The sequence below is a fragment of the Bufo gargarizans genome, chromosome 3, assembly GCF_014858855.1.
Source record: "Bufo gargarizans isolate SCDJY-AF-19 chromosome 3, ASM1485885v1, whole genome shotgun sequence".
Lineage (NCBI taxonomy): Eukaryota > Metazoa > Chordata > Amphibia > Anura > Bufonidae > Bufo > Bufo gargarizans.
Window position 1 is genome coordinate 136,111,650 of NC_058082.1, and position 18,106 is coordinate 136,129,755.

Below are 18,106 nucleotides of genomic sequence, written 5' to 3' on the forward strand. Positions count from 1 at the left end.
TCGCTGTGCAACATTACCCGTTACCTCGGGCTTTCTGCTTCATTAATGAAGCGTTTTCCCAGTGCCTAAGTGTTTCTTGCACGCGCACATTACAATAGGATTGCTGGTGCAGCGCTACGTGATATGATATGTAGAGCAGTCAAGGCTTTATCAGTCTGACAGCTGCAAGGGACGCAGCCTTCTTCATGCTCGCTGTCGACGCCTTTGCCTCGTTCCCATCATCGTATTCTGTTTGTCGCTTTTCCATTGTTTATGCCACTTGAAGCTTCCATGACTTATACAGAGATAATTCAGACTGTAATTGGCAGAAGCCCATATAATTTCAGTCTAGTAAACAACATTAGATCTTTGGTTTGCGAGCTTGCTGTGCTAAAAATACTTAACCGAACCATTAAAGGACATATTTTTTTCTTCTGCATTTGGCAAGTGTGATCATTAATATTATTGTTTGTATGCAGCGGTGTTAATATGGATGAGACTTTAATTATGAAGATGAAATTATCCATACATGCAGAGCTTGCTATTGTTCACATGAAAAGAAATGTTCTCAAGGTTTTCCATCTAACGCATATCTTTTCATTTCCTTTCTATTTGATCCCCCCCCCCCCTTAATTTTCTGACAAGGCTCATAATATGTAGACGTAATGACTGATGTACCTTGGTGTCTGAGGGGGGCAGAGCATCTCTGCCAGACAAGAGGGCATGATTCAGGCATATCCCCTACAAACCGCAGACCAATGACCCAGGCTATCGATGCTTTTCGACTGGGTCATTACCTTCGTAGCTGGACAGTACTTGGAGCCATGATAGAAGCACATGTCCATGGTACGCTCTTGTAACGCCAGTGCAGCAGCTTCAGGTGCCATGGTGCATATTGTGAATCGTGCTTTCAGCTGCAGATGTGAAATGACGAATGGAAATGAATTAAAATAAATGCGATGACCAAAAAGGTTTCAGGGTAGTCAGTGATGGAAACACTACTGTATGTTTAAAGGGGTTGTCCGGGCCTTAGATATAGATGACCTATCCTTTAGAATAGATCATCAATATGAGACAGTAGGGTTCCATCAATCAGCCCCCCCCCCCCCCACACTGATCAGCTGTTCTGAACAGCCACCGAAAACAGAAATGAATGGAACCCAGAAGCAGTCAGCTCCGTGTGTATTGGGTATGCTGGGTTCCTGCAGTTTAGCTCCCATGCACTTAGGCTACTTTCACACTCGCGTTTTGTGCGGATCTGTCATGGACGGATCCGTTCAGATAATACAACCGTCTGCAAGGATCAGTTTGTATTATCTTTAACATAGCCAAGACGGATCCGTCTTGAACACCATTGAAAGTCAATGGGAGATGGATCCATTTTCTATTGTGCCATATTGTGTCAGTGAAAACTGATCCGTCCCCATTGACTTACATTGTGTGTCAGAATGGATCCATTTGGCTCAGTTTCATCAGACGGACACCAAAACGCTGCAAGCAGCGTCAGTCTCCAAAGCGGAATGGAGGCGGAATGGAGCCAAACTGATGCATTTTGAGCAGATCCTTTTACATTCAGAAATAGAATCAGGGCCGGATTAACGTAGGGGCTGATGGAGCTGCAGCTCCAGGCCCCTACCATAAAATAGGCCCATCCGTGCCAGGCTAAAGGCCGTCGGGAGCGGCGCTAAAAGTCCTCTTAGATTTGTACAGGCATCGCATGGTGCAGGAGGGATAACAGCGGTTGCACTGAGTTCATATCCGGCAGGCCGCGTCATTTACAGGAACAGCACCAGCTGCTCTCACGTCCTGCCACTGCCACCGGATATACGTCACAGCCGGATATCCGGAGGCAGGACGTCAGAGCAGCTGGTGCGGTTCCTGTAAATAATGCCGGCCCGCCAGATATGAACTCAGTGTGCCCGCGATTATCCCTCCTGCACCACAGTTTCGACCAGGCCAGCACAGGACGGTGACAGCCCACAGCCACAGCGCTCGGCCACAGGCAGCCCACACCACACGGAGAGTCAGAGACAGCAGGCAGCAGCAGGAGCTTCTGGAGGCAGGCTGCAGCAGGTGTGAGATGCCTTCCCTTCCAACTAGTCAGCTAGATGAGTGTATCAGGGCAATCATAGTGCTGTTATGATTTATGGACACAGCTCTCAGCAGGCTCAGAAACAGCCTGTGGACTGTGACTCTCAAGAAGCACAGCCAGATAGAAGGCTGGCTAAGCATGCTGAGAGCTGTGTCCATAAATCATAACAGCACTATGAAAATTACTGACTGGCTAAGGCTACTTTCACACTAGCGTTCAGAGCGGATCCGTTCTGAACGGATCCGCTCATATAATGCAGACGGTGGCTCCGTTCAGAACGGATCCGTCTGCATTATATTGTCAAAAAAAATGTCTGAAATTAGCCTGAACGGATCCGTCCAGACTTTTACATTGAAAGTCAATGGGGGACGGATCCGTTTGAAGATTGAGCCATATTGTGTCATCTTCAAACGGATCCGTCCCCATTGACTTACATTGTAAGTCTGGACGGATCCATTTGCCTCCGCACGGCCAAGCAGCGTTCAGGGTGTCCGCCTGCTGAGCGGAGCGGAGCCTGAACGCTGCCAGACTGATGCATTCTGAGCGGATCCGCGTCCACTCAGAATGCATTAGGGCTGGACGGAAGCATTCGGGTCCGCTTGTGAGCCCCTTTCAAACGGAGCTCACAAGCGGACAGCCGAACGCTAGTGTGAAAGTAGCCTAAACATGCTGAGACTGAGCTCAGTCTAAATAACATAACACATAAAGAAATTACTGTTTCTAGCTGCTAGTCCACAGCAGCTAGAAACAGTAATTTCTTTAAAGGGATTCTGTCACCAGGTTTCACCCCTCAGCTAAAAATATGCTGATGTTCAGGGCGTCTTCACGATTCCTAATGTGGGCTTATAAATGTAATCTGTGGGCTTATTTAGCTAAAAAAAAACTGCTTTTACTAACCTGTCAGTCAAACAAATAAGGTGCCCAAGGGGATGTTAATGGATGCAAGGTGCCGTCTGCACCCGCCGCCGTTCGTGCCCAGCGCCGCCTTTCTGGACTTCTGCGCCGCCTCCTAATCCTCTGTGCCGCCTCTCGCCCTCCCTCCCTCCCCCTTCTTCTGCTGTAAGATTTTGCACACAGGGCTCTGCCTGATGCGCCATGCGGACTTCTCCATTTGGCTTCTTACAGCGAAGTGCTCATGCGCCGGCACTTCGCTCAACCCCTGTATGCGCGAGATCTTACAGCAGGAGGGGGAGGACAGGAGGCACTTGGGCACTTTATTTGTTTGACTGACAGGTTAGTAAAAGCTGTTTTTTAGCTAAATAAGCCCACAGATGACATTTATAAGCCCACATTAGGAATCGTGAAGACGCCCTGTACATCAGCATATTTTTAGCTAACAGGGGTGAAACCTGGTGACGGTATCCCTTTAATGTGTTATGTTATTTAGACACAGCTCTCAGCCTTCTATCTGACTGGCTAAGCATGCTGAGTGCTGTGTCCATAAATCATAACACAGCTCTATGAAAATTACTGTTTCTAGCTGCTGTTGTCCACAGTCCACAGCAGCTAGAAAACAGTAATCTTCATGTTAAATGATTATGTATATATTTCCATAAAAAGGCCCGGCAAAATCCTCAGCACCAGGCCCATGATGCTCTTAATCCGACCCTGAATAGAATGCAAACTGATCCGTTTTGGACCGTGTGTGAGAGCCCTGAACGGATCTCAGAAACAGAAAGCCAAAACGCGAGTGTGAAAGTAGACTTAAAAGGATGGAGGTGCCTGCTGCTAGGTCTGTTCATTGTCTCATCTCAGGCAGTGTCAGACCCCCGCTGATCTGTGATTATTGACCTATCCTAAGGATAAGTCATCAATATCTAGAGCTACCGTAGGACAACTCATTTAAAGGGAATCTGTTAGCCCTGAAACACCCCCTCCAAACTAGCGTAAGCGATGTATAATGTAAGTAATGCTGAGTCTGATTCATTCTGACGCTGTGCTCCAACAAACCAGCAGTAAAATGCATTGAGAGGACTCCTCTTTGAGTCCTTTCCATTATGTGGGTGAGCACAGGAGTCCTCTCAATGCACTTTACTAAAGTTTTTTTGAGAAAAATGTCTTAATGAGTATGAAGATAAAAGTAACATAACCGGATGCGGCATCACTTACACTGTACGTTTTGGAGATGGCAGGATGATTTAAGAAATGTCATTGACATCTACAGAAACGAGCCTAAAACAGGTAGGCACCAGCAGTGCATTTCTAGGTGCATTGGCTACCTGGCCTCTAGGCTTGGTCCCTTTCATCCTACCACACCATAGTCTTGCTGTTTGCGCTGCTCTATAAATCCGCTATGGCTTCACCATGTTATACTGATGAGGACCAAAAAGCCTGAAACAGCTGTACAAGTTGGAATAAATGACTCTGTAATTTTAGGGTATGTGTCATATATGAGTGTACATGAGTATGAGTTTTTTGGATGTGAGATAGAATCGGTAATATGCAAATGAATAAATAAGCAATGTGGTGCTATAATGAACAGTAATAAATGATTTCCTTTTTTGTGCAGAAATCACTATCTATTTACTCAAGTATTCCATCATCATATCTAGCTAATAAAAAATGCATAATCATAGACAGCGCTACTCTATATATAACTGCGGGAAAGTGTTAATGCTTATTTTAAGAGCTAATGCCCAGGATTGATTAATTTTGTTTTCCACAGTACTCAAAATTTAATTAAAATGTAGACTAATAAAATATTATTTTCTCCTTTTATAAATGCAAATGTTTGTCCGCAATGTGTACATATACTTATATAGTTATGTTCTATTCTCTTCACAGACAGACAATTTTCCGGCAGAGTCCAATTACATGGGAAGCAGACAGCAGTTTGTTCAAAGGTAATAGAATGTGATGCTCAATAACGCACCTTTTGGGGCATATTTCTCATTGGCAGACACTTACATTTACTTATTTCTTTATAATAAATCAGTAGTTCAACCTTCAAAGACCCAGAAAGAGCAAGCCTAAGGGACAGTGGTCATGGAGACAGTGATCAAGCTGACAGTGATCAAGACACTAACAAAGGTTCCTGCTGTGACATGTCTGTAAGAGAAGCCCTTAAGATGAAAACCACTTCGGCTAAATGCCAGCCACTGGAGCAGGGTGAGTAACCGCTCCATTATCATGCCAAGTAAGGGGTTAAATAGCACACTGTGTCATGTTTCATCTGCACCACATACACACTGATTAACCTCGTCACTTTAGCTTTCTGAATTAAGAAGTTGAGAAATATATATATATATATATATATATATATATCTTGTGACATATCTTATTTCAGAGTAGAATCTGCTGAAGTAAGGTCATTAACCAGTCTAATATATATATATATATATATATATATATATATAACAAACACTCCTGGGCAGCACCACCAACCAAACATACAAGGTGGAGTGCCAGCGGCTGAGGCAGTGGTCCTACCGCCTAAACATCCATAAAAAATACCAGTACCGCGGCACTAAAGTGACATCTACTTTATTCACCAATAAGGCGCAACGTTTCGGTTCACTCCATGGAACCTTTTTCAAGCAGTATACATACAGTCACCAGGCCCCGCCATACTGTACATGTACACAGAATAAACACATACAGTAAGACCAGATTTATCATAGACCGGCAGCCTACCGCAGTCTGTGCACCTAGACTGATATCTACTCCAGGCCCTGGCTGGCTTAGATGGCCGTGTTCTTTTACAGCAGAAAACATCTCTATGACATACCAAATGTTTTACCAAAACCCAGGGACCCTTTAGGAACGTCACTTTCTTATGAAACGAATTGAATACAATATCACAATACACTAACCCCTGACGAGCTAAAATAATTCAACCACTGGGTGGCCACAAATAAACGCATATAAGATGGTCATCTTGTGACACTGTATCGCAAAATCGTGTTTTTTTTATTTTGTAAAAAGTTGGTTATGTCACACATATATTAAGCCACGAGGGAAGGAAAGGATGGACGTGTCTTTATTTCTTCATGGGGCTTTCCTGTGAGGCTCCTTCCGAGTCTTCACATAGTAGGCCTCCTGTCTCGTATTTTCCTGCTGTTTGCTTTAGCCATTCATGCTTTATAAATAGTATACATCTCATTTCTTCAGCAGTGAACATTGCTCAATATCTTCAAATATGAAATGTAGTCCCCTAGTGCAGGTCGTGTATTGAAAAACATTCAAATGTAACAAAATCAATACTCATGAAAACGCTTGGGCATGATTATTACTCAAGAGTATTCAGTAACCTAAGGACGGTTTGTAGATATATATAGACCTGAAGTTATTATACTTATACATGTTTCTTATTCTGACACATTCGCGTTTTGCATTTGATAGTAACACAATAAAGCCAGAACACCCTGCAAGCTCAAGTATATTACGTACTCAAGCTTTGTTCTCTGTATGAGCTGCATCCCTTTCTTCTGCAAGAAAATAACAAGCATTGCTATTTCTTCTATACCGGTTAATAATGCACAGTATTTAACTCCTTGAGCCCCAGACGATTTTTCATTTTATTGTTTTCTCCTTGCATTTCTGAAGCCATAACATTTTTGTTTTTCATTTCACATAGTCGTGCTTATTTTTTGTGAGACAAGTTGTAATTTTTAATGGTACAATTTAGTATTCCATACAATGTAGTGGAATGCTGAAAAAAAAATCCAAATAAGGTGGAAAAGAAAAAAATATGCAATTCCACTACAGTTTTTTTCTATGTTCCCTATGCGGTAAAACTGTTATTTAAATTTATGTGACAGAGAATTTTTTGTGTGATGATCTGTAGTTTTTATTTATACCACTTTTTATTTCATTTTAAGTGAAGTGATGAAAAAATGTTGAGCCATTTTTGATATTTTTTTGTTTTGTTACAGAGATAGGAGATGTTCAAGATAGGAAATACATACATTTATATTTTATTAGTTTAGGCATGTTGGGATGCTATGATGCTTATGATGTTGATATTTTTTATTTTTAAATAATACTGGGGAAAAGGGAGGTGATTTTATATTTTATATTTAAAAAAGAATATTTATTTTTGTACTTCCTAGCACACCTAGGAGGCTAGAATATTTAATCCTCAGATCGCTTTTAGCTTACATTGAAGTGCACTTTCTGCTATCCTATGGTGCCCGGCCTCCTGCAAGCCTCCATTGGAACTACAGCTCTGATTCATTTCTTTAGTGTGACCCAGAGTATCAGAGCTAACACACAGCGCCCCTGATTGTTGTCTGGGTTAGCCTTTCCTGGCCCAGAAGTGCAGCACTTCCAGGTTTTCAGGCTTCAGATACTATGATCACAAATTGACCATGGCATCTGAAAGGATAATGCCTGTTATTGCCAGTTGCAGACATTGGTCCCAGACATTTGTTTGATACAGTAGAAATGTTGTGGCCATGGTACCCGTTGTGCTCGTGAGTGGGCGCCATATTTAAATAGACAACTTCCTCCGTACATGTATGGCGGCGGTCATCAAAGGGATAATTGTTATCTATAGAAATAGTAAAGTTTGTATTCTATAAAGAGTGATGTTGCCTAAATGTTCATACCGTAAGTCATCTAAATATCAGATCCAGGTGCTTTATTGTAAGCAATAGTTTGTCAGGTAGTCAGAGGTAACCGAGACTAAACACAAAATGCAATGAAGAAGTTGCATTGTGTGTAATAGTTTATATAGTGACCTTTACACATGTAAACCTCTGGACTGATCTAAAGAAGTTCTCCTTGTACATTTTTTTTTCTTTTTAAATATTAAACTATGGATACTGAGGCAATAAGACAATAAACACCGAAAATGAACCAAAAATTGTCCACGCTTTCTCCTTCCACTTTCTTTCTTCCCTTGGTCTTATTTTGTCTCATATTACAAACAGAACCGGAAAAAATATAAAGAAACCATGTGCCTAAGTAGCTCAGTCATGTCTTTCCTCCCTCTTCTCACTGCCCTGTGTCTGGATGTAGGACAACTAGCTGGAGAAGGAGCCTCCCCTCTCTTGTCTGTAGAAGGATAACAGGATCATTATACCCCACCTCCTTTGCTAAGTCCCACCCTCTTGGCCAGCCGAAGAGGGAAATGATCAGCAAGAGGTTAACTTATGTGATCTCTGAAAAGATTTCTACAAGATGTCAGGATCCTGAAGAAAATTCTGTAAATTGACAGCGAGGGAAACTTTATCTATTGTTCATTTATATCATTTAGTTCTATGTATAGTGTTTATTTATGGCTACACCAGCAGAAGGACCCAGCTTCGCTCCGGTATATTTCATCTATTTCATTTAAAGTTTCTGTGTATCGTTAAAATATATCAACACCATAACAGTGACATCTACAGCACCTGCCCCCTTAACAGTGATCTCCACAGCCCCCACCCCTTAACACTGACCCTCCTACAGTGCCGCATCCCTTAAAATGGGACCTCCACCACAGCCCACCCCCTTAACTTTTACCTTTACAGCAGCCTTTCCCTTTAACAGTGAGTTTCACAGCACACCACCCCCTTGACAGTGACCTCCACAGGGGCCACCTCCTTAACAGTGGCCTTTACAGCAATCTGCCTCCTAACACTGACCTCCATAGAGGACCATCCCCTTAACTGTGACCTCCACAGCAGCCTGCCCCTAGGGTGGTCAGAGGTCCAGTTTTAGGCCGGACAGTCCGGCTTTCCAACTCCCTGTCCTCCGTCTGGTGTTGGGCCTGGATGGACACAGAGATGTCCTTTTGAACAGATAACTGTCAGACAGCAGCAGTGTGCTGTCTGAGTGTGGGCTGCAGGAAGAAAGTAACTGTCCCTCTCACCTCTGCAGCTGACAGAAGCTGAATTTTTATTAAATTTTTTTCAATCCCTCTCGGCTGAGGAGTGGGAGGGGCGTGGCCTAACCGGGTTAGGGGCGTGGCATAGCAGGACCTAGAAGTTGATTTTTAACATAATTTTTTTCAATCCCTTTTGGCTGAGTGGGAGGGGGCATGGCCTAACCTGATCGGGGGCGTGTCCTTTTGAACAGTTCACTCTAAGACAGCAGCACTGTGCTGTCTGAGTGTGTTATGCAGGGAGAAAGCCACTGTCTCTCCCACCTGCAGCTGACAGAAGTTGATTTTTAACTTAATTTTTTCAATCCCTGTTGGCTGCGAAGTGGGAGGGGGCGTGGCCTAACTGGATTGGAGGCATGGTCCTGCAAGCTACTATTGGCTGATAAGGGACATATGACCGTGTGTATGGCAGTTAAGATATGAAGAGAAAGACCTGCAGGCTTCTATTAGCTAATGTAGGTCATGTGATGTGCCATATTTGCATTTTTGGGGAATATCTCAGAAACGGTGCGTCCTAGAGAGCTGTGACCCCCCACAAGATTTCTATCCAAGTAGCAAGGGATGTGTGTACCAAGTTTTGTTGAAATCAATGCTTGTGTTTTTGAGTGATCGCGGAACATACACCCATACATACGTCCTTTATATATATAGATTCAGTTATGCATGGCTTATTTCCAATGCAGAACTCTGCAACTAAATTACAGTATAATACCCCATCTACATGGAGCAGAAACATTCCCCATGGATTTCTGGGCATGCTGCAGATTTTCAAACTATCTTTAGTTAAGAAGACAGAAACCTGAGTCATTTGACATAGACAAGTTTATCTATTGAAATGTTTTTGGATTTTAGGTAACTATGCAAAACCAGGATGCTAATAGCTTCATTTATTAACACTAATGCATGCAAAAGAGATTATGGTGGCACCAATCTTCCCTGGGCTGCCACTCTGCGCCATGGATAGCAGTTTAGAGATATGCTTTGCAGTAGTCACATGGGCCATAGTAAACTGGTGTCTGGAGATGACTCATTGACTTCTAAAGAAGTGTGTTCTAGATATGCTCTGTGATCTGTGCTGAAGTCATTGTGCAGGGAGGGGAGGAGGAAAGCCATGGATAGCAGTTTAGAGATATGCTTTGCAGTAGCTACATGGGCCATAGTAAACTGGTGTCTGGAGATGACTCATTGACTTCTAAAGTAGCGTGTTCTAAATATGCTCTGTGATCTGTTCTGAAGTCATTGTGCAGGGAGGGGAGGAGGAAAGCCATGGATAGCAGTTTAGAGATATGCTTTGCAGTAGCTACATAGGCCATAGCAAACTGGTGTCTAGAGATGACTCATTGACTTCTAAGGAAGTGTGTTCTAGATATGCTCTGTGATCTGTGCTGAAGTCATTGTGCAGGGCGGGGAGGAGGAAAGCCATGGATAGCATTTTAGAGATATGCTTTGCAGTAGCCACATGGGCCATAGTAAACTGGTGTCTGGAGATGACTCATTGACTTCTAAAGTAGTGTGTTCTAAATATGCTCTGTGATCTGTTCTGAAGTCATTGTGCAGGGAGGGGAGGAGGAAAGCCATGGGTATCAGTTTAGAGATATGCTTTGCAGTAGCCACATGGGCTATAGTAAACTGGTGTCTGGAGATGATTCATTGACTTCTAAGGAAGTGTGTTCTAGATATGCTCTGTGATCTGTGCTGAAGTCATTGTGCAGGGAGGGGAGGAGGAAAGCTGTGACCAATCCCAGCTATGAATATTGGATCCAGTGTTTTCTTACCCAAGTTTAAAACCTTATCAAGTAAAAAAAAAAAAAAAAAAAAATATATATATATTAAACATATACTTTTTTATGACGGGACCCAAAAGGTAACGGATGCCACTGTATGACATCTGTGAGATGGATCCATTTAATGAACACATCCCGGCCTATATGTTAAACGTGAGATGTAAATGTGATATGAGCAGAACATACCATAAAAACTTTATAAAATCAGTAGGTCATTTTCTGAACATACTGTATATAACCTTTGAATCACTTGAATTTAATCACTCATACATTTGATGGGAAACTTACATTTCTTATAGGTCTTGTAGCCAATGTAAATGATTAGTGTATTCATGCAACACCTCTGGTAATGTGGACTTATATAGATATCATATTTAGCAGTTTTGTACATATGACCTGGCTTGTTTAAAATCTGCACTTCCTAATGGGCTCCCATTGATAATGATCTGGAGAGTAGTGAGCATCAATCCCCAGAAGTGCTCATTTATAATATATGACCAATGTCATTAAAACAGGAAACTTGGCTTCTTATCCATAACATTCTTTGATTTTACATCCATATCCACATGCATAATAGGGGTGCGTACTATACCGCCTTTAGTCATAAATTAGAACAATTATTAGGTCCCAAGAATTGGAGAAGACATTTAAAGATGAAATACAAAAACTCGAGGGGACACGACTCCAAGTGAGATGTATCATATATGTTGCATCTTGTATTTGTGCACCTGCAATAAATTACACATCACCTCTGCGGAGTGCTGCCTCAACTTTCTATTTTTGGGATTTAAAAATCAGTTTTTCAGGTACAACATTGGTGGCTCTGTCCTTTTTTAATTTTCCATTTGCTTGAAAGCAGTAGAGTTGCTATAGGATATTTTGAGGGTTTGACCTTGCACGCAAGCTAGCTTTGCACGTAATAAATGCCAGAAAGATTATTATTTTCTGACCTTTTACCATAGTAGTTCTCTGTTTATAATTGGACATTGATCTGTATGAATACGTGGTGGCCTTTTTATAGAAGACATTTCCCACTTTAGCTATCCTTTTTTTAAATTAGGTAGCAGCTTATTCTATACTGCGCAAATGAACGCTCCATAGGAGTAAAATATATCCTAATCGGAATGGATCGGAGAACATTATAGCTTTTACCATGCCACTGAAAATAAATAAACCACTTAATCATGATTTTCCTACAGCATAGCGGAAAGAGTGCTGTTTGACCATAATCATGTGTAGTGCCACTCAGTGGGAAATTAAACATTTTAAAAGCATCTGATAGCCTCATTACAGGGAGTTTAGGACCATTTTTAGTACATTTGGCCACTTCAGAATGCATTAAATGCCCCCATCATTCTATACTTGGTTCACAACCCATCGTTTTTACATTACCAGGATTTCAGCCTCTGCAGAGACAGGATCATATCAGTTAAATGGTATGCCAAATAAAACTGAGCCACTGGCTCTTTTCTTGTAAGAAACAGTCATTTTTCTGGCGGACTCTAACTGTCATCCTCCTTGGCTCACCTTTTAGTCTTCGATTCAAGGACAAACATAGAAACAATAGACTATAAGAAAGAGCAATTCAGCCTCATTATTTGAATTGATGTCATGTTTTATGTACAAACAACACAAGTAATATAAATGCTTATAACAAATCCATTCAAGAATAAGGTGAAAAAAACATTTATGCCATGATATATTATATGTGTTTATTACTATATTTAGTCTATCGACAGCATAGAATGATGGAGATTTTATGCTATTATATATATTTTACGCTGTATTTCTTAAGCAAAACAAAAGCACTTTCTTTGCTTCATATGATATTCTTTTGCACTATATTATGTGAAGATTTACTACATTTCACATGACATTTGAGGAGCATATTTTGTTTCATGTAACTTCAGGTATATCATGGTATATTTATGTTGTATGTATAATAGTCTCCATTGAAAATAAATGAGTAAGAAGTAATAAGGCTACATGCACACGACTGTATGTGTTTTGCGGTCCGCAAATTGCGGATCCGCAAAAAAACGGATGATGTTCCGTATGGCATTCGTTTTTTTAGGTTTTTTTTGCGGATCCATTTTTTTTGCAGATCCATTGTAATAATGCCTATCCTTGTCCGCAAACTAGAAAAAAATAGGACATGCACTATTTTTTTTTGCGGAGCAAGGGAACGGACATACTGAGGCGGACAGCACACAGTGTGCTGTCCGCGTTTTTTGTGGACCCATTGAAATGAATGGGTCCTCATCCTATCCGCAAAAGAAACGGATCGGACACGGAAACAAAATACGGTCGTGTGCATGAGGCCTAAGGCTGTTAAAATGTCCTTGGGTTTTACAGTTCTGTGTTAAAATATTTAGAAAATTGAGGAATATGTTACTACTACATGTACAGCGCTGACTACTGTGTTTAAAATACCAGCACAGTAGTACTCCCAATCAGCGCCCTGGGTTAATGCAATAGCTGCGACCGCCCGATCAGCTGCAGGGGTCCGACAGTCACTGATTGCTGGACCCCTGCTGTATGTGCCAGCATTTTTCACCGATGCCGGCGCCTTAACCCTACATGTGCCGTGGTCAGCGCTGACCGCGGCACGCACAATGTCTGTGAAGGGTCTCAGTGTAATACACTTACAGCAAATGCATTACAATGCAGATGTATTGTAATGCATTGTACAGGGGATCAGACCTCCAAAACATGAAGTCAAAGAGTGGGACAAAAAAATTAAGTACAAAAAAAAAGTAAATAAAAAGAAAGTTTTACACAATAAAAACTTAAGTTTGAAGGAAAATAAATGCATCCTTTTCACAAAATTAATTTAAAAACAATTGCAGAAAATAGGGAAAAAAAGAAAAGTAGACATATTAGGTATTACCGTATCCATATTGACCGGCTCTATAAAAATATCACATGATCCACCCCATCAGGTGAATGCCATAAAAAATAAAATAATAAAAAAAAGTGCCAAAACCATTTTCTGGTCACCTTGCCTCACAAAAAGTGTAATACCAAGTGATAAAAAAAAAGGCGTATGTATCCTAAATTAGTACCAATCAAACCGTCATCTCATCCCGCAAAAAAATGGGCCCATAACTAAGACAATCGCCCAAAAAATAAAAAAAATATGGCTCTCAGAATATGGCAACACAAAAAACAAGATTTTATTCTGTTCAATAAGGCTTTCACTGTGTAAAACTTAACAAAAACAGAAACAGAAAAATACACACATTGAGTATTGCCGCGTCTGTAACAACCTGCTCTATTAAAAATATCACAGTGTTTCCAAATTTCGAAAAACGCTTGGGGCTCAAAGTGCTTAGTACCCCCCTTAATATATTCTATTAATAAGGGGTGTAGTTTCCGAAATGGGGTCACTTTTTGATGGTTTCTACTTAAAAGGTATAGTCCCTATAGTAAAAAGCTTATTTTAAGTGGTTCTCCGGGCTTTTACTAAAATTTGATCCACTGGCTGGGTACATAATGATCTGATGCTCTTAGCATTACCTAATGTTAGTAGTATCAGCTACTTATGCATCTGGCGGGCAGCCGCAGGTGCCCTATTGAATTCAAGTCCTCTGGGCTGTAATACTGTTGAATTCTGCATTGGGGACAGCAGTGTTTTTTTGTGCTGCACTGTTGTATTGCTGGCCCCGCCTACTTCTGTTGCCCCACCTTCTTTTAGTTTAGACCTGTCTACAGCATGGGACTATTTTTTTGTTTTTTTCCCAGGGCCACTTTGAAGGGGTTGTCTCACTTCAGCAAGTGGCACTTATCATGTAGATCAGGGATGCTCAACCTGCGGCCCTCCAGCTGTTGCAAAACTACAACTCCCAGCATGCCAGGGCAGTCTACAGCTATCAGTCTACAACAGGGCATGGTGGGAGTTGTAGTTTTACAACAGCTGGAGGGCTGCAGGTTGGGCATCCCTGATGTAGAGAAAGTTACTATAAGCCACTATTGTGATTGTCCATATTGCTTCCTTGGATGACTGGATGAATTTTTCCATCACATTATACACTGCTCATTTCCATGGTTATGACCACCCTGCAATCCATCACTGGTGGTCGTGCATACACACTATAGGAAAAAGCACTGACCTCTCTGGTGGCCGGGGCCGTGGTAGCGCACATAGGCTGGTACTTTTTCCTATAGTGTGCAAGCCCAGCCACCACTGATGGATTGCAGGGTGGTTGTAACCATGGAAACGAGCAGTGTATAATGTGATGGAAAAATGAATCCAGCCAGCAAAGGGGGCAATATAGACAATCACAATACATTAGTAAGTGCCTTGTATTAACTTTCTCTACATAATATATGCTGTTTGCTGAAGTGAGACAACCCCTTTAAGTTCCCAGTCTGCCCCTGGGCATAGTGGACTGTGCAGTACTGCTGAAAGGATCTTTCTTCCTTAAAAGCCTGGCGACCCCCTTAAAATGTAAGTCATTAGAACCCACCTCACCGCTGGTGAGTATGGAGCACTCCATGTCATGTTCTGTATGTCTAGAACAATATACCGAGCACATGTTACATTTTTCCAAGGAAGAGTCTTCTGAGGAACCCTATTTTAATGTATTTGTACATAGGGCATAATATTAATAGCATATAATAGGGGACCTGCTGACTTAATACAACTTTAGAAGAGAAAATGTTTTCATATTTTTGCATTACATAAGAACAGTTTCATAATAGTTGATCATTCTATTCATTATTGTCAGTTTACTTAGCGGGAATTTGAACTTTATGGCAGAATTTTAATGAAGCTTGGATCTTATTAGACCAATTTATCTGAGAACAATGCAAGCGAATGACAGGTACGTAAACAAAGCGCTTTTTGCAAATCCCAGAGGCCTAGTCATCTTGTGTGCCTCACTTCAGATGATATCCTGCATCTTAAGGAAATGACCTTAGCGCCCTCTCTTTCATTACCATTTAAAAGTAGTATCTGACATAGCCAGTGTTTGCTTCGTATAACGTTGCCGACACAAATGCACTTTGACTTATTGAATAGCAGTCTTTCCTCTGCTTTTATTAGCACATTAAAGAACAAAAACCTTCTGATGCTAAACAACTGCACCTTACTGGATTTCTCAGCCTAAACAAAGAACAGTCAATAAAACCTGTGTTAAAAATTAGATTGACTTATACTAAACCTTTTAAATGATACCCCAGTGCTCCCAATTATTGGCTGCCTCTGTTCAGCCAATAAAATGAGTAACACTTACAAAAAAATGATGAACCAAGCTCTATTCTTTCAAACTTATTTCCAGTGGGATTGTGCGAATGCTACATAAACTGTTTTCATGTTCACTCAATAGATAGAATTAAATGAGGTTTCTCACTGGAGTAAAGGTCACGAGAGAAAGGACAGCGCAGAATTCTTATATGGAATTGCCTGCTATTATCAGGCGGGTTATGGTTATGGTTATTATGCCTTCATTTGAAATTTCTACAATGTAGCATTTTTATTTAGAAAATTTTCAAATATTTAAATATGAAAGATTACATTAAAACGGAATGCACTTCCCGGCAGGAATGCTGCTCTAGACAAAAAGACGAAAGAAAAAAAAAATGAAAAAAAATGAAAAAATATATATATATGATTTTCCAATTTACAGCTGCATCTATGTGTAAGGAGTGATAGATTTTATGGGGAAATTGTGTCGTTTTCCTGATGTGACAAGAAATCTCACGATGAGATGCTCAGCGCTGATGAGTCATCAATTATAGTTAAACTTAGTTTTGCTTGATGTATCAGCTCCTCGAACTGCATAGCATGACAAGATAACACCTCATGCAAGATATTGATGACTTGGATTAAGAATTTATGCAGAATCTCTGTGGAAGCGAGTGTCACGCTTATGGTTCACTGTCTTACAGGGAATTAAGCGATTTGCATTTTGTAAAACATTATCCGGCAGAGAAATTTACTGCAACAAATGTTTCAGACGAGCCCCAAATATAAGTTATCAGGTTGTGTAATTAATAATAATTGGCTGCACGTAGCCTTCGAGCTTCCTGTTTGATGAAACATAATAGACTTGAATTGTGCAATCTGGAAATTAACCCCTTTTTATAGAAAACAATACAATTTTTTGTCTTTCGCTTTTTCCTCCTCGCCCTTCAAGAGTCATTACTTTTTTACTTGTCAGTTCACAGGGTCAGACTGGGGTTTCTTGGGGCCATTAGAGGAGGTTATACTTGGGGCTCAAACCCCATATCATCAATAAAGTCTAATATACTTTGATTCAAAATAGCGGTGGGCGAATTTGGTTCAGTCCTGCTGGGAACGAATCCGATTTGTTCATCCACATCACTCATATTCATTATTATCCTTATCTTCGTAGATGAATTAAAATGTATTACCTCCGATGTGACTCTTTCAAAATGGTTCAGTCTTGTCCAGTCGCCGTTACTATGGGTAGTGGCGTAAAGAATCCGAACACGGGTTATGATTCATTCTGAAATACATTTATGCATGCACCACTACTCACAGGGGCGCATGAAGTCTTTTGTTGACGGCGGCCATTTTGAAAGAGCCTTATCTGAGTCAGTACATTAACTGTGTAATCTACATGTTACATTCCTGCACAGGGCAGTATGATTACCGTACTGAACCTTCTCTGTCCGGGTCGGTATGTAGTGGTACAGCCAACACCTGCCACAAATGGAGCAGACTCAGCCTTCTAGTCCACCATTACGATGTACATGCATATGAAGTATCAGGAAGGGGTTAAATGGTTATAATATCTAATGATTATGGGGTCCTCAAAACTCTCTCAATATCAGATGTTAGAGGAGAGCATTCTTATCCTGCAATGCTATGTTATACTGCAATCTCTCTGACGCTTCTTCCTGCCAACCTATAGCCAGTAGAAAAGGAGGCCAGCGGAAGGTGAGGGGACACAGAGGAGGATCAGACCACACACAAGATGTGTCTATAGTCAAGAAGGAACATTAGTCTGTATAGATGCATTATTATATTCACTTTATGCAACTATGCTTCACTTTTTATTTTTGTTTTAATTTTTACCCTTTGAATGGAGTAGAAGGCTTTTAGGAGTGGGGTGGATTCCAGTGATGAAAATTTACAACAGTATAATCTCAATCTCTTGCTTTATCTAATTACTATTAATTGCATAATGAACGTATTAAGACTAGGACTACGCAGCAGCTTTGGGCATGCAGCATTAAAACCATTATGCTATGTACTATTTTGTATTTTATTTTTTTATTTCATTTTTTTTTACTGGAATTTTGATGAATTATGGTAAACTGAAAGGGTTGAGCTTTAGAAAATCAGGGGTGAACAATGAACATAATAATTTTTTGTGGAAATTCAATCTGTTGTGTTAAATAGTGAAGTAAAGAAAAGCATTACCACAATTTATGTTGCAGATAAACTATATACCTGTTATTGATTTGGACAAG

The 18,106-nt window shown here is 40.8% G+C and overlaps 1 protein-coding gene across 5 annotated transcripts in view; it reads left to right on the forward strand.

Moving 5' to 3' along the window:
- Positions 1–18,106, forward strand: part of PCDH17 (protocadherin 17) — a 207,795-nt gene that overhangs the window by 80,579 nt on the left and 109,110 nt on the right. For 4 of the 5 annotated variants that reach the window (XM_044285929.1, XM_044285930.1, XM_044285933.1 and 1 more), the window contains 2 exons: positions 4,856–4,914; positions 5,007–5,179. In XM_044285929.1, the coding sequence (XP_044141864.1) occupies positions 4,856–4,914; positions 5,007–5,179 (232 nt within the window). The remainder of the gene's footprint in view (positions 1–4,855; positions 4,915–5,006; positions 5,180–18,106) is intronic. The other variant, XM_044285932.1, reaches the window with a different exon arrangement.